At 36.3% G+C, this 25696-nt stretch overlaps 1 protein-coding gene across 1 annotated transcript in view; it reads left to right on the plus strand.

Moving 5' to 3' along the window:
* Window positions 1-25696, plus strand: part of ZC3H13 (zinc finger CCCH-type containing 13) — a 38692-nt gene that overhangs the window by 187 nt on the left and 12809 nt on the right. The window contains exons 2-12 of the mRNA XM_010000841.1: window positions 368-477; window positions 5767-5878; window positions 12499-12607; window positions 14244-14383; window positions 15110-15261; window positions 16465-16662; window positions 17968-18141; window positions 20027-20337; window positions 21354-21818; window positions 22729-22911; window positions 25536-25695. Coding sequence (XP_009999143.1) covers window positions 368-477; window positions 5767-5878; window positions 12499-12607; window positions 14244-14383; window positions 15110-15261; window positions 16465-16662; window positions 17968-18141; window positions 20027-20337; window positions 21354-21818; window positions 22729-22911; window positions 25536-25695 — 2114 coding nt within the window. The remainder of the gene's footprint in view (window positions 1-367; window positions 478-5766; window positions 5879-12498; window positions 12608-14243; window positions 14384-15109; window positions 15262-16464; window positions 16663-17967; window positions 18142-20026; window positions 20338-21353; window positions 21819-22728; window positions 22912-25535; window position 25696) is intronic.

Raw genomic sequence — 25696 nt, forward strand, 5'->3', positions numbered from 1 at the left:
GAAAGAGTAGCTCACAAGTACCAAATATTCAGAAGTCACTGATGATAGTAAAGGTGAAAGAATTCCTTAACATATGGGTGTTCAACATACTAATACTAGAATTTTCAAATAACGTGTGTTGTCCCAGCTTCTGGAGAGGAGCAGTAGTACTGTACATATTAATAAGATTTCCACCAAACTACATTTTTCTCTGCCAGACCTGATGCTCATTGTTAATAATTTTTTTTTAATTGGTTATATTACTGGTGGACAGAAATTACAGATGAATGGGAGTTAATGTGGAGTCATTTGTTTGTTCTGCCACACTCACACCAATGGTATTTCCAGAAATGAGTGTGAAATTCACCCAGTGATGTCTGTCTCTTAGACACAGTGCCGTAACTGGCTGAAGACTGGCAACTGCCTCTATGGGAACACATGTAGATTCGTACATGGCCCTTCACCACGAGGTAAAGGCTATAGCAGCAGTTATAGAAGGTAAATCAAGAACTCACTTTGAATTCTTCACATGCTGTAGGAAAATAGCTTTTGCAACTGTCTTCTGTTTTATTTTTTTTTTTTTAAGTGAAATGCTGTGGTGTGCTTAATGGTGTGTTTTATTGATAACCAATTGCGTTGTGAAGCCACTCAAAACAATTAATTTGACAACTTGCAGTGGGTTTTCCCAGGGTTTTTTTTGTGTGTGAAGCTTTAACAAATGAATGGAGTTTGCTGGATGCAGATTGCCTTCTTACATTACTTGAAATGGGAAGTTCAAGTACCTTAATAGATTATTATTTTTTGACGTGTCAATGCAGCTTCTGATATGCCTTCTGTCCTTTACTAAAATGCTGGTTTGCATCTACATACAGCAGTACTCACATACTTGCAGCTCTTCTGCCTTCGCTGCCTTCGTTTTATGAATAAGGTGTCTATCCTTTCTCTCTTGACGTGAGAAAACGCTTCTCTTGAAAACATAGTTTTGTGAATTTATCTTTCAGATATAGAACAAATATCCAGTATCCTAGGAAGAAATCCAAAAAGTTAATTAATTTTTCAGAAGATAATGTTTTTTATTGTCTGCCTCTAAATTGTTTTTTTCAACTGTCCTTTGTGTGGCGTTAACACCTTACTTAACTGAAACTAAATGTGGCAATAAGTTTGTAATATTCTTGCTATCAAGGACAAAAAGGTGGTACAGTTTTAGCATTAGTACTTATGAAGTACTATTATTAGTACTTATGAAGGCTTCACATTTTACAAGCAACTGTGCTTCATAATGCTACGGTGATGTCAATGTTACCTATAGCTGGGCACACTGAAGCAACAACAGGAAGGTTGGCATGAGGTTAGGGTTCTGTTTCTAGTTCTTTTTCCTGTTCCTGTGGCATACTCTTGAGGATGCTCTTGACTTTGCTTGTTTGATCTTCCATTGCTTCTGTGGTGGTAGCAACTGGTGTACAAAATGTATTACTGAGTTTAATGCTTATACTCTGTTCTGTACTGAATGTTCCAAATGGGAAAAAGGAATGTTACCTATACTGGTAGGGATTAAATTTTAAAACTGTTAGAATATCACTTTCTCTTCCATTTCAGTGTTTGGAGCACTCAGTGCATAATTCTGTTTGGGCATTTGAAGAAAAGTCACATTTCTTTTAATTATTAGAACTTTGTTTCTGCTTCACTATCACCACTGGCATTTAAGAATAATGCTGATTTACTTCTTTTGTTGCTAACTTTTTTTTTTTTTTACTAGGACTATATTTAAAAGTCAAAGGACAGATCTTGCTGCCTATTTGTCTGATACATGCAGCATTTCAGAAATATGTTTTTAAAACAGGGAGGATGGCCCTACTTCCCCACACAAAACAAAACAGACAAATAAAAAAGCAGGCCTATCTTCAGAAGTTTCTACTGGTAGCTCTTGTCCAGGCACAGGAAAAGTTCTTTTACATTAATAATAAAATGTTGGCACTTCCATTTAACACGTCAGAGATTTTTCCAGATGTTATCCAGGTATTCTGAATGGAATTTTATTGGCTTGTTGCAAGCCAAGCTAATGCTGCTTCCACATCAGTTCAGTTCAAGCAGTATTTTTTATAAAGTATCTGGGACAAAATAATGACAGCATGTCTATACGTGTTCAGCTAGGCCTGCTGGCCAAGTCTTTTATCTGCTTTCCAAGCAGTTTGGTAGGACAGAGTGCATCTTACTGCCTTTCTGTCTTGCCCTTCCAATTTCATACCTGTTTTAAATAAATCATTGTGAATGGTTTTATCTGACCATAATGCCCCCCACAGTTCAGAACATCACCAGACAGTAGCAAAACATAACTTTAAGGTGTGAAAATGACTCTTGAATTTAGTTTCATTGTAACTCCATTTCAGCATTAATGCTGCCTCTCATATAATTAATTTTAATCATGCTGTTATAAAAATAAAACCTAGCATGTTTTTACATGCAACTCTTTCCTGATAAGTAGATTAAGAATTTAGTAATAGACCTGCCAGTCTTCCAGGCTTCTGAAGTAAGCAGAAGCTAACAAAGAAAGAGCCTTGTGTAGACATGCTATCGCACAAAGAATTTACTCTCCTGCTCCACTCATAGTTGCTTGGCAGCTTCCTGCTGTTTCTTCTGTACTATTTTCAGGATCATATGTCATTTTAGCATACCTCTCTTAGCCCATCTGATCCTCTTCATTCTGGATTACTACTCTGGTTTGAAAACCAAGCCAAACCAGCAGTAATACTAGGCAAGAATGTATGGATTTTGCAAAGGTTCAGATACTGTAGTATGGGGAAACTGAAAAACTGGACAGTGTTTCATGAGCATACAATTATAATATGTACATTACGCACAAGTAGTTGTCATCTGCCTGTCCACACACAGGTGCACGCACATAGATACACACAAATATTCTCAGGTAGGTGTGCTGTAATGTGTGCCTCTTGCTAGGATCTTGGCCCTGACACTGTAAGGGGGACAGGAGCAAATTGAGGCACTGCAATGAATGTACATTTCCTAACCAAGCTGCTGAATTTGGAGAACTGAACTGTTGCAGGAAGTAATGCTGTTTAAAATCACCTAACTGCACTGCTTATAATTTTATATTATGAAATTCTGCATTTTAGGCCTTAATTTAAAGGATGGCCTCAACACAAAATAGTGAGTCAATAATGAGAATTTTTTCGTTGAGTAGTTTTCTTCTTTCGGTGTACAGAGATAATGCTGTGGAGCCTTTTGCATGAAAGGTTCTACAGGTTGCAGTCCAGCCACATAATCTTTAAATTGTTGAGGTAAAATGGTAGTTTTCTGTTGAAATTCAGCAGTGTGCATTACCTGGAATAAACAAAGGTCCCTAGAGGAGTGGGGGAAATTGTGTAACAAATAAACAGTTATGTACAAAATAAAATTGTGGCACACCTGAAAGAAAAAATAACTAGCAGGGCAGCTTGTTTTTCTGGGCATTAAGCCAAAGTATCTGAAAACAGTCATAGCTTCCTGAGTAATTATTTCTTAAAATCTGACCAATTTTCAGTCTTACATTATTAGACTTTTTGGGAAGTTGTGATATTATTATGTTTTTTGGGGAGGGGTAGGATGGTTACCACCACTTCACTCCAGTGTTCTAAAGCTGCAGAAGGAACCCCACTACCAAACAAAAAACCATCAACAAATGCCAACCCTAAATCTATAGGGTTTTTTTTATTTTTGTGACTTCTTGATAATTTTTATAGTCTTTAAGTGTATCTTAACAGTGTTTTTTAAAAATATAGGTTTTTTTTCTTCCCTCCCATACTGGATAAGGCACCAGTTGAGGGTGAAATGGTTTGGATCCTTTTCCACTCAACTGGAAAAAAAAAAAGTATTAAAATATCAAATATCTCTCTGGAAAGTACATGAGCTGTATTCAGCAAGTTATCTTGCACTCCTGTCCAACTACTGTTTTGGTTTTCTACTGAAATTTCTCTTGAGAAAATGTTACTTTGAGGAGCAATGTTACTAAGTAGTACATTATCTGTATAGCTCCTTTGTCTTTCAAATCTAAATTTGGTTTCACGACTCCCAAGTCCTTTGTGCCATAGGTGAAGTATTAAAAATTAAGGTGTCGAATTGTCACTTTAATGTTGAAAGACTGTATTTGTTGAGGTAGCTGATGGTTGGAATGCTTCAGAGCATTTTGGCACTTTCCTAAGATGGGAGGGGAAAAAAAAAAGATACCTCAAAACATAACTGTTGCTAAAGTCAGACACTTTAAAGATATAATAATGCTTCTAGGGAATATAACATGTTTATATGCTGGATATTTCTTTATCCTTCTTAGTTCTGAACAAAGCAGCATGGTACTCTTTTGTACCTTTCCTCTGATCTAGAGTGAACTGTATTTACAACTTCATAAAGGATTAAATGCATTTAAAAGTGAGAGCAGCACTGGTCTTTTTCTTCTTAGGTCTTAGGACACTTGACCTTATGATGTAAATTAGGTAATAAAATATAGCATTGCAGAAGAGGAAGTGGAAAACAATTACTGTTTTTCAAGTATGCACATGTTGAAAATGGAAATATGTTAATTTTGATTTTTGTATACGTAATTTGTGAAAAATGGTTTACCCTTTGTGTGTTACATGACAGAGGAAGGGTGGGAGAAACAATAGTTTAATGCAAACACTTACTCAGTCTGAAAAACAAAACAAATGTGAAAGTCATTATTCAAATATTATATATAACTAATCTAACCAACTGAGGCAGCTTCAGTATGTCTTTGTGATTGTGTAATGCAAACTGATAGGTAGAGATCCAGTACTTTCATACAAGCATTTCACAGAAGAATCTGTAATTACAGCTAACAGCTATCACAGAAGTACCAATCTCAATACCAAGCCAGATGTATATGAAAAGAAAATGTATTTTCTTGAACTGAAAGATTAATAATTTGAAGCAGCTCCTACATCCCCTTTGCTTAAGAACTTGTTTAAATGCGAGGGTTGTTCTCATAATCTAAAAGGAGATGGTGACCTTGTGAACCCATACAATGAAGTAACAAAATTGTACAGGTGTCCTGTAGTAGTGTAGGATGCTCCCCCTCCATTCCCACATCACAGTAATGCCTTTTACAGAAAATATCCTAAAAGTTGCATGACTAGTAGAGTTCACCCAATAGTAAATAATGAAATAATTATGTTACTGCAAGTTGGAAAAGGGAGGAGGTCTCAAAGAGTGAATTTCTGATGCATGATCTGTTGTGTGGCAGTCTCACTAAGGTCATGGGAGGATGGCACCTAGGTCAGGTTATCTCCACTTGTGGACTTCATCTGTTTTTTGCATCTGTGTGACTATCATTGCTAGTCCACAGTACTTTGACTCTGCATTAACTTTACTTATACATATAAAATATATAAAATACATATTTAAATCACTGCAGCTTAGACTATGGTGGAGGCTAAAGACAGCTTCAAAGACTTGGTAGGAGTGATTGTGAAACACACTTGCATGGTCAGAAAAAGATTTGTTCTGGATAGGATCAGCTGAATCTAGAGTAGTAATAGTCATGCCATATATATACAAGTATTTTTTTCTTACAGCCAAGTCTTCCTTGATGTTCTGAGTGTTTTTTTTAGAGTGCAAAAGTACATCAGGACTTAATATTTTCAAAATTTATCCACTTCGCTTGTGGGTGGGAGGTTTAGATCTTTCTGTATGTGCTGTTAAAAAATGACTAAAGACAGATTGTATTCCTTCTAAAATAGTCCCATAGAACTGGTTATATTATGTTTCTGTATTATGCAGGTCACCAGAAAGACCCACTGGAGATCTTCGGGAAAGAATGAAGAACAAACGTCAAGACGCTGAGGCAGAGCCACAGAAACGAAGTACAGAGGAGTCATCCTCTCCCGTTAGGGTAAGAATGGAGTTTGCAGAACTCCAGAATCCCTCAGTAGCGATTGGGCAGTGTCTCCTAGAACCTTAATGTGGTGACTTGTAATATTTGAAATGTTCTAATGACTTGATAATTTTGTAAATAGCATGTGTCGTATTTTATTGTGAAGTGTTTTAACAATTGTATAATTTTGCAATTTTATAGTACTTTCTGATCTTTCGGTTCCCAAAGATTTTATAAATGCCACAGAATTGTGAATACTGATAAACAGGTATTTAATAATAGTGCAGACTTTGATTATTACCAAGAAAGCGTGTTAACTGTTGTTCAAATCATCCCCTATTTTTTCCTACAACACTTACTCATATCCATTGTTTACATGCATCCTGACTCCCAGTTGTTCATCCCAGTTTTGCTGTTGATGAGACCATGCAGTTGCTGTTGTGCTGGTTCATTTCACCTTATCCTTAGAATACACATCAGCCATCCCAACTGCCCACTGTTGGATTTTGCAAACAAATAATTATTGTTCTCATTCTCTAAGCATCTTTCTGCAACCCTATACCCTATATATCTTAAATATCAGAATATACGAATTTTAAAGTTGTGTTAACTGTTCCTGCACTGATGTTACAAAAAGGGGCAGAGTTGGTAGTGTGACCCTGCACTCGCGTGACAAAAGCACCAATGTTTTCTTGCGTCATGTTTTTTTAAGGCCATCTTCAAATGAATAATGATAAACAGTTTTTATTTGTGAAAAATCAGTTTTGCTTCTGCAGGTATTAACAGCATTCTTTTTTTCCTCTTGGTCTGTTCCTACTTGCTCTGTAAAATGAATTTTTATGTCAGGTGTAAAGAAATCAACAGCAGCTGCTCTCTATTAAATTAACAGAATGACTTACCTTCCAATCATGTTTTCAGTTGCTGTTAATTTGTATAAGCTTTCAATCCTTTTACTCTTAAATGTGTTTATTTTCTAATAGTTTGAATAAACTGTTCAGTTACTGAGTCCATGGTTGGTGGGAAAAGTGGTTTTTCCTACCATTATTCAAAATTTAATGTAACAACTTCTCTTCTGGTACAACTCTAATTTTGGTGTAATTCTTACTTTTTATTAGTTAATCTGCTTTTTATAATGTTCTAGTAATGTAACAATAAAATACTCTTAAACAAGTAAACCCCAAAGCAAGGTGAACTGGAAGCAGGAATCAAAAGCAATTGGAGATTTAGCAGGTCTCTTAAAGTACCAGATAATTCTTTACAGGAGAAACACAGTGCAGAGAAAAATTGCTCTGCTACGATCTCAAAACAGAAGGCTGAGGAAATCACTGGGCTTTTGTATTAGTTGCATGGAGGCAACTCTCAAAATGTGGGATGTAGAAAGAAAATGTTCTGGAACAAATAGATGAAGAAGAACAGTCGTCAAAAATTGCATTGCAAAGAACCAGGATATCTAAAAGAAAAGAAGACCGAAGTGACTGAACTGCTAAAAAAATACTGATCTTGCTCCATCCTTAAAGCTACTGTTACGGTGGAGATGCAGTATCTGTCTTGACATATCCATCTCTTATTAAAGCTTTTGTGGTAACAGAGGAGCTGAATAAGAACTCTTAATTTTGTTTTAAAATAACAGAAGGTAGCTTGTTCCATAAAAAGTTTCATAATCAGAGGTTTGGTTTGTTGGGATTTTTTTTTTTTTAAAAAAAGGAAGAAAGAGTAGGGCTGTTTCCTGCAAGCAAAATTTGTGCTTCACCAGTCTACTAAAACTGTACCAGCGATTAGTGCTCAAAGTCTGATACAGGTAAAGCCTTAAATAGCTTCTTTTGAAAAAAGGCTTTTGAGGCATGTACATAGTCAAAGACTAGCAGGTGTAGTATTGTCATGTTTAGAGGCTAGCTAATGAGGAAATTTCAGATGAATTAAAACTATTATTAGTAGTTAAATTATTAAATTACAGAGGATGCTGTGGTGCTTTGTATGAAGAGCTATAACTTTTTAAGAATGTGAAAAAAATGCTGGACATCCCAAGTCTCAAACTTCGCAGAAGATAGGAAAACAGTAGTTGAGATTACTGAAGTCTGAGGAATGCCACAGGGATTGGGGAAAGTTTTTGGCAGTACTATGGCAGATGAAACTTCGTGTTGGCAAGTGCAAGGTAATGCACAGTGAAGAAGGTATTTGAAACAAAAACTCGTGAATTAGTATTTTAAAAGTAACAAAACCATCCGGTAGGAAAACAAGTTATTGTGGACAGCTCAATGAAACCATCTATTCAGAGTGCAGTCACAGTTGCAGAAGCAAACCTTCAGGTATATAAAAATGGAATAGAAAGTGATCAATATTATGCTGTAGAAACTCATGATCCAGTTTTATTTGAAATGCTGTTTGGTTCTGATCATCTGTGTGCAAAAAAATACACTCAAGGGTCATTTTGAAGTGGGCAAGGATGTGAGACTGGAGGAAAGAACATGTGGTGAATGTGTATAACGTATGGTTGAGAGAATGTAAATTAGATGCGTCATACTCATACTTTATCCCAGTAGAAAGAGTGGTAAATTTGAAAATGACAAGGGGAAATGCTGTTTACATTATATATGACAATTCTACCTGATGGCCAGAAGATACAGTCAAAAACCTGAATAGGTTCCACAAACAGTTGAGACAGCATTAACTAGAATAAAATCTTTTTATGAGAGACTACTTCTTTGGAGACATAAGGTAACTAGTACAATCTCTATGTATTTAGAAAGAAACTTCCTATGTGGATAACTTACAGACTGTGTCCCTTAATATTTCATCATGTCTTGTACTGTTATTTTTAGAGATGATATGCTGCGTTACGTGGACAACTACATTGAACTCAGTTGTTTCTGTGTTTCTCAAGATTTGTGTTTGGAATTATTTCAGCACGGTACTTTAGTGAATTATCATACAAATAATCAGATCAGGTTCTTCTTGTTACTGTATTTAGTCAGAAATTTTTCTGATTAATTTTTCTCTGTATTATGAGAAGACAGTTACATTGGAATATTTGAAATATTACCTGGGAGGTGTGTGTGATTTGGGAGAAACAGTAGGAAGAGCTTAATAGATGTTTAGGAAAGGTTTTTGTAAGGAACATTTATAATTTGTTTCATATCTTTGTTTTTTGTCTCTGTGGCTTTTGAGTATCTCCACTGGAAATGGAAGGCAGAATTGTCTTCCATCTCTGAATTGGAAGCAATACCTGTTCATTTCAGGGAAACTCCAGATTAATTTTCTTATATGTTTGTGTAGTGTGGTAGTAGCTTACACGGTAAAGGTATTATACATACAGCAAAATAGTACTGTTCTTGCCCAAAAGATTATAGCTGTAATACATGATAGCTGATTCTAGAAATCAATAAATCTGCATGTTTGCATTAGTTTATATTGCTGTTACATGTACCTGTGCTGTTTAGGCTGAAACTGAAGCTTCTGCCTTACAAAAGTTGAAGATTGCGCAAGTCTTACAAATACTCTTTCCATTGGTGTTGACAAAATAACAGTTCTTGTCTAGTAGCACGTTTTGCAGACTGAGTCCTTTTATGCTTGGCCAAACTTGTGGCTCTATTGGGAAATTCATTAAAGTAGACAGCGAGTCTTGTTTTGTACAGTGCAGATCATAGCTCTTGGGCTGTGGAACTTCAGCTTTACTATTTTATTTATTAAATTAAATAAATTTTCACAGGATTCAGCCATGTCAGGGATTTTTTTACTTTTTAAAGTAGCATTTTTCCTGAAGGTCAACATTAAACTGATCTATCCAACACATGTAAATAGTTTTAACTGTGACTACAAACCTGAAAACAGCACAGACAAAGTCTGCTAAGTTGTTGCTTACTCTTAAGACAATAATTATTTTTTTTTAGTAAATAGTCCTGTTATTTTGCAAGTGTTTTCTTTCTCATCTAGTAAATTTTTTCAGAGTCTGCAGAGAAGTAGTTTACAAATATGACTGAAGTGGATACAGCAGCTTCAAGTGCAAGTGCAAGATATGCTGTTGGCCTTTAGAAGCTTGACTTATTTTATTCTTGGCTTATTAAGGGAGTGATGAAAAAAACCTGTGTAAAGTACAAGCAAATTTATAAGGATATGAAGGAAATATTCACTCCACATAGTAGGAGGGAATTAAGTGCATTTTTAAGTGGAACAAGTACAATAAAAGCAATATGTTGAAGACATTTCAATGAGAAGATTCAATATGTGTTCTAAAGCATCATAACTTAAATTCTTGATTTGTGTGCCCAGGAAAATATATTCAATCTCTAAAAAGAGATTTATTTTTCAAGATGCAATTTTACCAGAACCTTCTTTTGTGACAACTGGAGTCAATTGGTGTATGAACGGGCTTGGATCAAACTGTTCTGACTTGTAAAACAGAATGCTTAAATAGAAATTATCTATTCGTTTACCATATATTCAATAATTCAATAAAATACTTTTCATAGATGTTCATGTTCTCAGTTCTTCTGTAGAAGTATGATTGTGCCACTACTGAGTCTCTCCATTGAGAGGGGAAAATACAGGCTGTTTCAAGATGCTTGTGTTTGGTTCTGAGTTTGGAGATGTAGGCGAGATATGTACAAGTTCTGTGTTATTACATCAGTCTTGAAGCATTCTGGGTCAGTGACATGTTCTCTTCTGACGAGTTACTTGAGGTGTTGGCTTTGGGAATTTTTTTTTAAATCAGTATTTAAAGGATGTCCTGACATGCATATTTCAGTTTGCTAGTAACAAGTAGTGTTGAATTAATAGAAACTAGTATTTGTATTTAAGAAATGATGTTGGTTGTTTTTTTATATTGAAGGAATTAGTTGGAGTATATGGCAGAACTACACTAATAGAACAGATGCAGCTTCAAGAAGAGAAGTCTAGAAAAATACAGATGCTCTAAGAAAAACGAAAAAGACAATGCAGGAGAGACTTGTTGATAGTTAGAGATTTTCAAATCTCGTCACAGACTTTTTTTTTTTTTAAAGTAACTTGCCTTGGAGCTTGATATAATTATTGCTCTTAGACTGAGATGTCTAATACACATGATGGTAGCTTAGTTGATGTAGACTTGTCTGCAGTTCGTGTCAGCAATCAATGTGACTTGATAAATTAGGATCCTGTGTATCATTTTAGAGATCCTGACATGAAATGGAGGAAAAAAATAACCTTTTTTCCTTATTCTACAAGCTGCTTAAAATTAAACATGACACAAATTAGTTCTTTGATGTGACATTCCTTCATGTTATGTAATGACTGATCAGTTTTTTCTAAATCTTCTAAGGCTTTGAATGTATTGGGAGGCTTGAAGATAATTGCATTGAAGCATCTGGTTTAGTTCACTAGGTAAAATAAATGCAGTATTTGTTCTGTTATCATGTCATTAAACTAGAGATAAGATTGTTAGTGAATAAAAAGGAACAGTTGACCATTCACACTTGGGAATGACTATCCACAATGTCATGTTATTTCCTTATTGTGTTTCTAAGGTGATGTTAAAGATTTAAATTAGATCAAGATCTGAGTCCCAGTAAGGAATAGCTAGTAAAATTCTTAGCCATCTCCTTTTCTTGCCATAAAAACAAAGGTTCCTACATATCAACATTGAAGAATCAGTCCCCAAAGACAAAAGAAGGCACTATGAGAGGTGAGAACAAAGGGGATATGGGACAGACTTTCATTATTTGCTCTTTCTGACTTTCTAAATACATTAACCTGAGATACTTCTAAACTTCAGCGTTTTTTTGCAAATAGTGAAAAAAACTTTGTCCTGTACTCCAGTTGAGCCCAGGTAGATTGTTTAAAGCATGTCAATTCAGCAGAGGCAGTCATGCAGCTATGCAGCTTTATTACTGGAATTTAGCATGGGGAGAAGAGCAGCACAGGTTCAGTTGCCTTTTGAAATTCTTTCCTGTAAGAATAGTCCCTGGCTTTCTTAAGTATCCACAGGACCATCTGCAACATGCGAAATGGGTGCTGCTGCAATAGTTAGACTTCTCTAATAACTCAGGGCCAGTGGAAGTTCAAATATCAGTCTTGTTCTATCAAAAAAAACTTGATTCCATTGTGTTGCTTTAGACATTTTTTTTGTCTTCCTTCTGCCAGCCAAGAGTCCAAAGGTCTCTGTGTTTGTTTTTTTTATTATCCCTCCCTCCCCCTTTCTTATCCCCTAGACAGTTAAATGGTTCAGCTTCTGAGGGTCATCTGCCTCGCTTATAAATATTCTTATTTATAGCTGAGAATTCTTGCTCAAGCTGTTCAAATTATATTCTTCAAATGTTCATTATACTTCTGGTCTTCAAAATCTGATCTTTCAGTTCGTGTTTTAAACTTTATTCGCTGATAGTGCTCAGTTCTTGCTCTGCCTTTAAACCTTCTTTTGTGAATCCTTTCTTCTCTTTTCCCCATCTGCTATTTGCATACTGATTATATTAAATTACATTAGAAGATGTTGCCTGTGGAGTCTCTGCTTGTTTTAGAGGGTATTTGTTCAACAGGCTAAAGGGGGAAAATGCTTTTTGCGCTATAAAAAAAGAAACAGCAAAAATACCACGTAAAATATACGTGCTTCTTCAGGCTTCTTTTAAGATAAAGTTGTGTACTTCAATGCAGCATTTTTCCCTTTATAGAAAGAGTCTTCACGAGGAAGACATAGAGAAAAGGAGGATATCAAAATTACAAAGGAGAGAACCCCAGAAAGTGAAGATGAAAATGGAGATTGGGAAACAAATAGAGAAGGTAAGTATAATTAGACTAAATGGTTCCCCTACAGCTCAAAGAATTGCAGAATTACTGGGCAGTATGTAAAGCAAAATTCTTAAGAATTTGGTCTCTAAGCAAAATACTTTTTATGTGGAAGCCTTTACTGTTCATTTTTGGAGGAGAGCAAAGAAGCAATATGAGTTGGACTGCTACACTGGTAAAAACAACTTATTTTAAAAACATACGCTTTTTTCTTTTTTTCCTTTTTGGATTCCTCAGACAGCAAGGAACTAGTTGATTCCAAGTTACATCCAAAGTGATTTTGAAACTGGTCAGTCTGAGGAGATGGCTTAACTTCTCTGAATTCAAAAGTCAGCAGGTTTTTGTGTAATTTGTAGTGGTGAGGACTGTCTTACTAACAGGGGTGCCAGCTGAAGGTAGCAGTTGATGAACTGTTTATCTTTTGAAAACACTGCAAGTGCTATGTTACCTTCTGCAGTCTTTTTTTTGCGTGTATGGTTAAAAGGTGATTTCCTTGTTCTTGTTGAGAATACTTGTCTGTTTAGTATGTGGACAGTTGAGAAAAAGACTGTTTTCTCCATTTTTTTTCCTGAGTCTTTCCACAGCTTCTAGTGAATGACAGTATTCAAATAGTTCTGTAATATATCAGTGTTTCATGAGTAGTTATGCTATTGCAAGAGAAGACAACAGGTGGACTAGGAATGAACCTGTGCTGTTAGGAACTGCATCTTTCTATAAGCTGTTCCCATGCATTCATGACACATGAAGGGAATTTGTAGACTGAGTTTAGTTACTGCAAAACTTTTTTTATAGGTCCTGTGTAGAGAAAGGAAGATGAAAGCTAGTGACTTTTTAATGGAGTCATCTTTTCTCTGATAATTATTTTCCTGAAGTGCTTTTTGAGCAATAGATTTAAATAGCTGTAAACAAAATAAGAATTGGAACTAGAGTGAGTAAAACTTACTTTTAGTAAGATTTCAGTTGCAAGGTTTCTAGCATGTATTAACTAGCTATGACTTAATGAGAAAGTGAGAGAAATAGCACTTTACCTGATGTGAAAATGAAACAATAATAATGTTTTAAAAACAGGAATAAACTGTTGAAGTGTGCATTTATCCAGTGAAAGGTGTCATATAGACTTATTTTAAAATAAATTCATAGATGTAATGAAATAATTCTATTCATTGATTTGTGGAATACTCTATTAAGCAAAAGCCTCTAGCATCACACATCACTATTTAAATTATTCATGTGAGATTATCCAGTTAAGTAGTGCTCTACCTATTTTTTTGTCTTTGTGAAAACACACTTCTTTAGATTTTCTTGTTATTTTAATATAAATAAGCAGTTTATTTTCTTTCCCTTGCTACCTCAGCTTAATAATTGATGCAAATCTCTGAAAGAAGTTAAGGTGCATTGTGTTGGTTTTTTTTTAATGAAGTTCAAGAATTTAACTGCAGGCTGTATGGAACTAACTGGAGTTATTTCAGGTTTGCGGACATAATTGGAAGAGAGCTTAGCTTCATTGATCCATTCATGCAGTGCTTAAAAGTCAAGGAAATGTTTATGCTTGGTATCCAGTATATTAAATTTTATTATTTCATATGTGATTATTTACTAATTTTGTTTATTATTATTTTTTAAAATAAAGACTCTGATAATGGAGATGTTAATTATGATTATGATCATGAGCTGTCTTTGGAAATGAAGCGCCAAAAGATTCAGAGAGAACTCATGAAGTTGGAACAGGAAAATATGGAGAAACGAGAGGAAATAGTCATTAAGAAAGAGGTTTGTATTATGTAAATGTGAAATTAAAAGAATAATTCATCAGCCACTCCATAGTCTTTCTCTTTCCCGGAAAACTTGAGCCTCCTGCACTACAAATGCATTATTGTCTCACATAGCAGTAAGTAACTGGCATGTGTATCACTTCGTATGAGACTTGGATGTTTATTGGTTGTGGGTATCTGGTCAATAATCCAGCACCATAACCAAGTTTTTTGCTTTATTCAGTCAGCCGTTAAATGAGTAGGGTGTAATGCGTTTTGCTGATGTAAAACTAGCAAAACCTTAAAGACATATGTGGAAGAAAAAGCGAAATGTTTGCCAGGCTCCTTTTCCTACATGGCTTGTAGAACCAGAGTAGAGTGAGAGAGACAAAGCTGTGTTAGAAACCCAAAAGCTTTAAACAAACAAACAAAGCAATCCTGGAAGGAGGTCTTTATTATTCAGACTCAAGTGCTGACTGGGGATGTACTGTTTTTAAACTTTTAATGACAGTTTTTGTAATGTATTATGATGTGTATCATCTTTGCCTCCCCCACCCTTTTCCCGTCATCTTCCATTTATAATGATCTTTGGAAACGATGTCGTTAATTTATTTGAGGTAGATGTGTACATGGTTAAGATCTCAGATGTAGACTGTTACTGAATGTATGTTTGTTGCATATGTCAGCATGCAGGTAAGCTTTTGAGCATCAATATCTTATCAGTTAATGTATTATTTTCCTAAAGATTTCTCCAGAGGTTGTTAGGTCTAAGTTGTCACCATCACCAAGAAAGTCTAGCAAATCTCCAAAACGAAGATCCAGTCCCAAATCATCTTCAGCTAGTAAGAAAGAGAAGAAAGCATCTACAGTATCTTCCCCACTTTTGGATCAGCAGAGGTCAGTATGTAGATGCATCTTGTGAGAACAGAGAACAACACTGGTTTTTATTACTGGGGTTTTCATAATTAATGTAGTTTGGTTTTTCCCCCCCTTGCTTTCAGGACTTTAGATCATGTAACTTTTGGGGAAGATCTCTAAGTTGTGCATTGTGAATCACCTTTTGTAGAAAATTGTTGTATGCCTGTTGTGGTCAGGTGAATAACATAATGGTTTACAAGCAGTTCTTTTCTCTTCGGATGTCCAGAGTCTCTGTAAGGTGATGAACAAATTTAATTGAGATATTGAAGAGTATGAAGTAATTCCTCTGGACTGAAGTGAAATGTTTAAAATTTGATCAACTGCACATTCTGTTGTTATTGCATATTGCTGTTCAGGAAATAATGTTTAACCTTCAAGGCAGGAAATTTCTTAGAATTCAGGAGGGGGAAAAAAAAGTAGGGGATGTGTGGGGAAAGGAAATAAGTTAAGGACGGGGTATGTGAAAAATCACAGGATGTCCAAACTGGGCACCTTGCCACAAAAAGTCAGACTTCAAAACCTGTTTCTAAGGATCTTTTGAATCACTGTTTGGAATTTTTAGGTAGGAAAGAAATGTTGATTCTATGAGAACATATAGCACAAGCTAGTATGGTCCTGACGTTCAGTATGCAGTGATACCTAGTTTATAGCATTTTTGTCAGTGGTAGTTCATATGGAAAAAATACAATTTCATTTTGTAAGATGCATATTCAAACATATTTGGATGCTTTATCCTGCATCAGGTAGTTAATATTAAATTGAAGGCATGAGTTATTCAAGTCATTTTGTGTATTTGTTTGGGGTATTTCATTGCAGAAATGAGAGTCTAAACCAGCAGGATGCTCTGTTACAGAGGTCTGGTCCTCTGATGTGTGTAGTTCATGCAAGGGCTTTTTAACTTGGAAAGCTGGTTCTGTCTGAATGGGAGCAATTAGTATTTATGTTCACTTGGTTCAGAAGTAAAGGTGATAAATTTAAGATCTCATTGAGAGTTTTTACCATTTACATTCACCCCTCAGTCAAGTTCAGCTATTGAGCACTGCTTGCTAATGGAGTGGTGAATCCTATCCTAAAAGCTTCAAGGCCCCTTAGGTTATAATTGTCCTGCCAACATCTCAGGAATCATTATTTGAAATAGTTGGCAGTCTTTAATTTTTTCTTCTCCTGTTAATTTTTCTCTAGGAGTTCTAAAAGTAACCAAAGTAAAAAGAAAGGTCCTCGTACCCCTAGTCCTCCGCCTCCAGTACAAGAGGAAACTCCCCTGGGGAAAAAACACAAAGAAAAACATAAAGCAAAAGAACGTTCAGAAGAAAAGACAAGAGAGGTGAAAGAGAGAGGGCGTGACTTTGACAGGCACAAGGAGAAAAAAGAGAAGCAGAGGTAAGTTATATTGCTTTATCAGCTTTTAACACTAATGTAACCTTGCTTTTAAAATTAATCTTTTATAGAACAGTGAATGAAAGATTTATACCTGCTTTGCCAACAACCTTTTCAGTACTCATTTAATATTTTAAGTGTGTTATATAGATAGATTGATAGTCTATAATTAACAGATTGGTAGGTTTTAATTACATAACTTGGTAAGTTTGTAAAATGTCCTTTTGAATGATTCATTACTTTTCAGGAAGTTGGACCTTCACCAGTGGAGCAATTAGTTTGCCAAAATCTTTGTCAAAGTTGTTCATTTGTCCGCTTGCCTGCTCTTCTGAAAGCTTAGAAGACTAATACATTTCTAAATTGGGATTTGCATGTTTTACCTCTCCCTAATCATCTGTGGGTTAAAAGTTTCTCAAGCAGTCATTGTGATTTTAGAATTACTTCACTTTTGCATATATGTATATCTCAAATGATGGACAAATATGACTATTCCTGTTATTTTCTGAAGCACAGGTGTCCACTTAAGTTGAAAAATATAACATCTGTATTTTTAAGTCCTGTATTCCCTTGGTGAAACTAGGGTATGTGTTTGTAAATGTTTATTTTATAGCTGGCATTGTGTATTTTTAATTGATTAAATAAATTACACCATTCTTACTTTAATTATATCCCTTATGCTTGCATGCTCCCTTTCTGGAAGAAGGTCATAAGCAGTAGGAAAGAACATTCTAAGTAGTGCTGAAAGGTTAAAGAGAATATTTGGCTTATCATTGTGTTATAATCAGTATTGCCATGGTGACTACAGACTTCTATTTTGGTGTTGGATTTTTGTCTTTTTGTTTTGTTTTCCTAAATAGTAAAAATTAAGATATAATTTTCCGTTAAAATAGCTGAAAGTTCATTTGCAACTGTGATTAGTGTTTGAAAGTGTCTGTGAACTTAAACCAAGTTCTGACATTGCAGAAATTTTCAAATAAGGTAGCAAGACAGTACTCCATTGATAGGAATTCTGTTTCACCACCACATGAAATGTTACGCAAAATTACAAGAATGTATTTTTGGTTTTATGGTATTCTAGTTTTGTATTTTACAGTCTGGTGATTAGCAAGAAATTTAGTCCGTATCTTGCATTCTTGAGTTTTGCTAGCTTAGGGTAATTTCATATATGAAATTATAGATGGAACAAATAATTCTAAAAGATGGTTCTTTATCTTGTGAGCACAGCTTCTATCTTGGAGTTGTTTGTAATTTCTTAGAAGTGCACTAATGTCTACACCTGTTAAAGAAGCTACTGTTCATGTTTCCCAGGGATCCCTCTGAAAGCTCTCATAGACAGAAGCGTTCTCCTAGTCCTGCAGATCATTCTGGCAGTAATTCTTCCCCTTCCAGGGAATATTCACCACCTGCTGCAAGGCGGAGACAAACCTCCCGAGCTCCAGCCAAGTCAACTACTCACAAGCATAACTTTTCACCCTCTCGCAGGTGGGAAGTCAGTTGTTGGTTTGACTACTTGTTCGTATGTGTCTGTTTTGGATATGTGTGTGCCTCAAATACTTGAGCTCTGAGACTTTTTTTTTTTGTCAAGTTACGACATTGAGAGTTCTTGTCATGTCAAGAATACAAGCCATGGTGCAGGCTTCCATTTATCAGTTCCTCTCAAATGATTTAGCTTCAGGTAGAACTTGAAAAATCTGATATGAGACAGTCAGTCTGTGATCCTTAGGGGACTTTTGTTTTTCCTCTTTCTCACCTTCCCCCTTGTAAAAATGTAGAAAATATGAGAAGTCCTCTGTCTTGGAGATGGGGAAGGAATGGAGTTTCTCAGTTCTGAAATAAGTAATGTGATACTGTCACAGTTTGACAGCTTACTGAAGGAAAAAAAATCAGTAAAAGTGGCTACATCCTGACTCAAATCAGGACAGATATACAAATCGTGGCTCTACACATCTTTCCTGAAAGGCAAGCACAACTAGCTAAACAGTACACATTATCTCTGTGTTCTCGACGTGAGTAGGATCTTTTTACCTGCAGAGTCTTTGTCTTCAAGAAGCCTTAGCCAGGAGACCCATTGCTGGGTAGCATTGGCTGGACAACTGTCCATTTGGCTCTTGGATAGGGCCGTGAAAGGTTGTAAGCCTTGCTAACCTGAATTATTCCAGAGCTCATTCTCTGCAGAGCCCAGCTGACATTAGGTGTCTCACTAATAAGAATTTCTTGTAACATTTGCAAAATACTTGGCAAAAGCTTTGTTACATAAGTAACATGACCAACTGCTGAGCTATTGCAGAAGATTGCAGGGAGGTACTGCTGCTTTTGGTAAAGTAGTCCCTCATTTGAGAGTCACCTGAAACTGAGAGCTTCATCTGTAGGATCTGGATGTTTTATTGAAGTAATCGAAACTGTGTATGGACATTCAAAAGTAGGAACCAAATTACTTCAGTGGGATTTTTGAAGATGTATTGCTCAGATGTGGTTTTTGTGACTCCTTTTTGGAGTCTGAAATTTTGTGGAGAGAGTTGGGAGTTAAGGGCAATGCGTATTTCTGTGAGTAAAGATACTTGCAAATTACTTTGATGCTGACCTGGGCAAAAAATTACAATGGAGCTCAAAGGCTTGAAGTGAGTGTTTGTCCACATTAGGCTGTGCGTGGGATAATGTATTACGAGGAAATGTGTTTACTGTTGTATAAATGATCTTGAGCTAAGCCATGGGATTTTGAAGATGAGAGACACTGTTGGTTTTTTTCCATATTCTGTTAGATAAGAGTTTTCCTTGTTTGTGTAAACATTCATATTTACTAGAATTTTAAGCAGATACGGATTTTCAGGATCCAGGCCTAGATAGTTTAGAAGTCAACACTTCTAATAAAAGAAAGAATTTTAAATGAGAAGAAGGAGACACTCACTAAAGTGTTGAATGCTGTTGGAAACAGAAGAGAAGTTCCACTTAGATAACACCATGTAAAATTTATCTGCCTGATTTTACCATGAGCTCCAAAAAGTATTTTATATTGAAGAAAAGAATTATTCTTTGTTTGGGGGCAGAGAGGAAATGTTTGGGTTTTTTTACTCCTCCCTTCTTCCCCAGGAAAGCATTCTGGTAGCTGTGAAATATACTTTTGATTGGACAACTTGTTCTTGGTTGTTAAATGAACTGTAACCATTTAAAGATAAGCATTCTTTGAAAGAGTATCCTTGATACTCTTGATGGATGACTAGTTTGATATTTAATAGAAACAGCACTTATTTTCAGCAGACAGAGGGTAGAGAATGCACAGAATATTTTTGTCAGTCTTTTTTGTAGGGTATGGTAAGAAACTTTCAAATCAAGTATTTACGTATGTGCCTATTTCAACTCTTCCTTGCAGATCTGCTTCCCCGTCAGGTCAGCATCATTCTCCCATATCCTCCAGACATCACTCCTCTTCATCACAATCAGGCTCCTCTGTTCAAAGACATTCTCCTTCTCCACATCGCAAAAGAACTCCCTCTCCATCCTATCAAAGGACAGCTTCCCCACCTGCAAGGCGATCATCTTCTCCCTACCCCCCACATACTTCCTCTTCTCCTCAGAGGAAGCGAAGCCCTTCAAGACATCGATCTCCTGGAAGAGAAAAGGGAAGACATGATCGTGATCGGACATCACAGTCTCATGACAGGCGCCATGAAAGGCGGGATGGTACGAATGAAAAACCAGCTCTTTGGAATAGTTTTTATTTGCTTGCAAGGTGCATTTTGAAAATCGATTTATCAAGTTCTGGCATTGTCTGCACCTATCCCAGTGACTAGGGAGGTCAAGAAAATAATGGCTGTACTATTGTTCCTGTGCTGGTGGTGCTCTTTTCAGGGACTGCAATGGAATGTTCCTGACAGGAATGCTCATGTAGTCTCAGCGGATTGTAAAGGTGCTGTAGGCATCTGTCTAGGTGTAATGCATGTGTGGCATCAGTAGGCAAGTGATGTTCTCTTGGTATGGGACATATGCTAGTGGATCAGCTGAGTGATAGCTGGATACTTGTAACTATTACTCTTCTGTGAGGCGCCCAAATGCTAATTCAGTCCTCACTGATTGCTCTATCGTCTTTTTAATTAACTTAAGTGAGATCTGTGCGAAGAAACAGTCATTCACTCTAGAAATGTATAAAGCTGGTTGAGCAATTTGTGGTGGTCAAACATGCTGTTTCTCTCCAAGGGGCAGATTACAAAGAGTATATATACCAGCTTTATTTCAGACTGGCTGAAAATTTACCTTCCTATAGCAGTTACATTATAGATATGTAATTTTAAAAAAGCAGTAAACTTAGTCAAAGCATTGAGTTCCTAAAAGCAAGTGGCCTAAATATAGCACAAATTTCCTGAAAATGTGTGTGTGTGTAGAAAAAAAGGAATCTATGATTGGAGGAGAAATCATCCTACCTTCATGAATTTTAAGTGTGTGTGCCCTCTTAATATATTTGAAATTTATTTTGATTACACTGTAGTCTTTTGAACAGGTAAATACTTGTAAAGTGCAGATTAAAATTGACAAAAAGATCTTTAAAGCTTACTGAATGTATAGGTAGATACCCAGCATAATCACCTTCTTACATATTAATTTTTATTTTCTTTGTGTGTGTCAGAAGGGTTATTGGTGTGCTAAATGTTTGCTTCCTCTGATTAAGCTAAGTATATAACATTATTTTAAACACTTTACAGAAACCAGAGGGAAAAGGGAAAAAGAAAGAGAAACAAGAGATGATCGTGATTATGACCAGGAGCAGAGTACCTCCAGGGATCACAGAGATGACAGAGAGTCTCGTGATGGAAGAGATCGGAGGGAGACAAGAGACAACAGAGATCGGAGGGAGACAAGGGAATCCAGAGACACTCGAGACTCCAGAGATACGAGGGATTATAGCAGAGATACCAAAGACAGTCGTGATCAGAGAGAGTCGCGCTCCACACGCGATTCCCATGACTACAGAGACAGAGAGAGTCGTGATGCCCATAAAAAGGATGACCAGTATCAGGAGGACTCACGCAGCTATGGAAGATCCCATGGTAGAGAGGAGAGCTCTCGTGCTGAAACAAGGAATGACTCCAGAAGTGACTCCAGAAATGAGAGCAGGAGTGATAGAACTGGCAGAAGTCGAGGCAGAGGTCCAGAGTTATCTGACAAGGGTATTGCATGATTAAAAAAATTAATGTATCCCTATCTTTGGAGATTGATACTGTCTTACTTTATATGGAAGTGCTGACAGATAGGTCATGTTTTTAAAGCTATGTTCAGTTCTGTTGTTAAATTAGAACAGTTGCTTAAATTTACAGCAGTTCGGTGTTTTCCATTCATTATAGTGGTGTAACGCTGGTATTTTGCCATCACATTTCAAACTAAGCCCTAACCCTTATACTACTCTGTTTAATGTTTCTGCAACCCTAGGTTTTCCCATGGGCTACAAAAACAAGTAAGAGGCTAGTGGGTAGTGGAAGATTCATAGGGGGAAGTGTGTGTCCAAGTACTGGGCACCAGGTTTTTTTTGTGTTCTGTCAAAAGCAACTGCTTGCCTTAGGTACTTGAAAGCCATCTTTCACACACACCTACTTTGCCCCACCCCCACAACTCTGCCCCTTTTTGATTAACAAAAGAAAAGTGGGATTTTAACCTTTGGTAGTATTTTTCAAAGTCTGATTGTAGAACAGCTTCACTTCACCTTTTAGTCATATGTGGTAAATACACTGGCTTTCCCAGGCTTGTTGTGACATTTTCATTAGGAAAATGTTGTACAGCTTTTACAGGGAAAATGATCTCTACCTTCTCAGCTTATTCTTATATTTCTAGTCAGAAGACCTCATGCTATGACTCAGGAATGGTGATTTAGAAAGTCTTCATTTTGCAGTTTGAAAGTAATAACTTTGCAATTAAAATATGAAATTTGAGTTGTTGGTTAAATAGAGTTTCATGCTACAATTTCTATTTCCATGAGCAGTTAATTCAGGTTTATTAGAGGTTACTACTTCAGTTGGTCTAAAATATCAGCGGAATTCCTTACATGTGGAAACTCATATTTTATATTAATCCATTTCTTATCAGGAAGTCGGGGCACTAGAGGATCACAGGTTGATGGTCACAGCAGTAGTGGAAACTACCATGACAGCTGGGAATCAAGGAGTAGCTACGCTGATCGGGATCGCTATGATAGTCGAGAACAAGCAAGGGATTCCTCCTTTGAAAGAAGACACAGTGAGCGGGACAGGCGTGACAACAGAGAAAGAGGTATTTTCATGTATATTTTTACAGATACATGTGTAGTCAAATGTACATGTATGAACGCGTGTGTTTCTCTCCCTCATTTTTCTTCCTTGATCCACCCCCACAGTACTAAGTCATAAATAAGTCATTTGACTCTGCACACTGACAATAAGTCCTAACTGTGATGTAAGGTAATTTGTTTAGTAAGATCTCTCATTGGCAGTGTACACATTGAGTCAATGGCCTTTCTCTCTTCCTATGGCTAGATTTTGGTGCCTTCTGTTTTCATTCACCCAGGCAGTCCTCAAACAAACAAACTTGTCCAGGAGATTTAATTGTAAAACTTCAGTGTAAAAGATTTTTTTCTCCCTCTTTGCCTCCTCCTCTGCTTCATGTGCATGTAAGCTTAGACGGTTGCATTTGATTACTGGTTCTGTTCGTCTGTATAGAAACATTGTACTTTTGCACTTCACATTACTTGAGTGTGTTTTGAGGAAGGCCTGACTAATAGAATGACTCAATTACGGACTACTTAAATTTATGTTTAGTCCTAAAATGTATTACCTGGGAAATTTAGTATTGATGAGTACTTTGCTGTGGTCAGTAGTAATTAGCTAGTAAGTGTTGGTACAGATACCAGTGATCATGGAAAGAGTATGGAAGACACAGTATGCAAGATGTCACACTCCTGCACCTGAAGGTGTACTCTGTTGTCTCTAGAGTATCTAAGTACCAACTTTAACTCTGGAAAATATTTGTATTGCTCACCAGTTAAGAGAACATGAAGAGTCAGGCAAATTAAAATAGCATGGAAATGAGAGGAGGAGCTGTGAAGAATAAATACAAAATTACAGTTATTGGGGTTTTTTCTCAAGTTTTAATTAGGAAAGTGACAGAATGTTGTAGCTGTTGTTTAACTTCAGTTTTTCAAAGGGATGTTTTGTATGCTACTTTAAGAGATGCTTTTTGGCTCACTGAAATCTCTCTGCAGTAGCTTGTTCTTGTAGAAGGTTCCACTTTAGATTCTGTCTTATCTTCAAGGCAGGATTTTGACAAACCTAGTCTCCATGCTTCCATTTTCTTGTCAGCTGAAAAATCCTACGGTCTAAATGTATCCTGAGGGTTGACTTTGGCAGATGAGCTTCTATCTCTTACACCTTCCCACCACCAATAAATCCTAGATACATTATAATGTAATTTGTGCTCTTCGTATCATACTGGGTTCTTAATTTATTAACAATTAACAAAAAACCTACACCCAAAACCAGAAAAAAACCTTAGAAGTAAAATGTCATCACAACAAAATAAATTTATAGAAGGGAAGTTGCTTTGAATGGATTATGTTTCCCTTTGGGGTGAAAATATAAAGAGCTTGAAGATACGATATGTTGTTTTCTTCCTTAAAAATTTAGATGACTTTTAATAATAATAGTAAATCCTTCTCCAAGTTACAATTCAAGACAATTTCCATAATAAGTCCACAGTCTTACCTTTTGCCATTCAGAGATTAATCAAGATAGATTTTTGATGGTACTGTACTTCTATGATGTGTAAGGAATCTTTTTAGTATAGTTTTAAAATGCAAGCTTGCAAATTTAAGCTGCTTTTATTGAACTAAGCCAATTACGTTCTTCAAAAAGATGAAGTCATGTAAGAAGTGCTGACTAACCACATTTAATTGTCTACTACACTTCCGGTATCTTGATTCATGTAAAATTTCCATGTGGATGTTTTTTCACCAAAATTGGCAAAATAAACAGAAGTTACAGAGTTTCTGTGTAAAATCTAATAATTAGTATGCACAGTCCATCATATTATAATATTATAGACACCATTAAAAGTATGTGAAACCTGTTCACAGAAACAATTGCATGGATTGATGATGTACTGTTTTAGAAAAGAAGTGTTACATCCCTAGCAGAAATGTCACTAAAGTTTGCTTTTAATTGTTAATTCACTCATAGATGAAAATTGATTTAAATAATGGAAGTGCACAATGTATTGATTTAGTCCCATTCAAACTCTGCCTGCTCACCCCTTGTGGACGTGGTCTCAACTTACAGTGATGTGCACTCTCAGCCTCAGAGTAATGGACCAAAAAAATACCAACCTCTCTTCATGCCACTTTTTGCTCTTTTTTGTAGTTTTGTAGTTTTACTGATTTGTGGTGGTTCAAATACTACTAACATCGGCATAGAAATTGTTAATGAAATTGTAAAAATGTATAGAAATATACAAGAAATATCCAAAGTATAATTAACAAAATGCAGCTGAGTCTGTGGAGAGTAAATACCATTAGATAAATCAGGTTTTGCTGTCTTCCTGGATCAGAAATTTTTTACATGGTTCGGGTTTTTTCCCTGACTCTAATCCACTCACTCTCTGAACAGTGAAAAACTCGGGTGCTGTAACTGTAAGACACTGCATTGAAAACATATGAAAACTTCTAGCAGTTCTGCTTCCTGCATTTTGTCTTTGCCTCTCCCTTTTTTGTGGGGGTGGTTGTATAATTCTGTGCAGGGATCTCTTCTGTCATAAGACAAGTCAGTATTTATTGTCAAAACAAAAGCTCTTGAGTTTGAATTAGCGTAGTGGAAGCATTATATGTGACTTTAGCACTTGGTGATCCAGCCTGTCTCTCTTCACAGATCAGAGAGCAAGTTCACCAGTACGACATCAAGGACGAAGTGATGACCTTGAGCGGGATGAAAGGAGAGAAGACCGAAGGGTAGATCGGTCTGATGACAGGAGAGATGAAAGGGCCCGGGAGAGAGAGCGAGAAAGGGAGAGAGACCGAGAGAGGGAAAGA

This window comes from Chaetura pelagica, unplaced genomic scaffold, assembly GCF_000747805.2.
Source record: "Chaetura pelagica isolate M959 unplaced genomic scaffold, ChaPel_1.0 scaffold115, whole genome shotgun sequence".
In the NCBI taxonomy this organism is placed as follows: Eukaryota; Metazoa; Chordata; class Aves; order Apodiformes; family Apodidae; genus Chaetura; species Chaetura pelagica.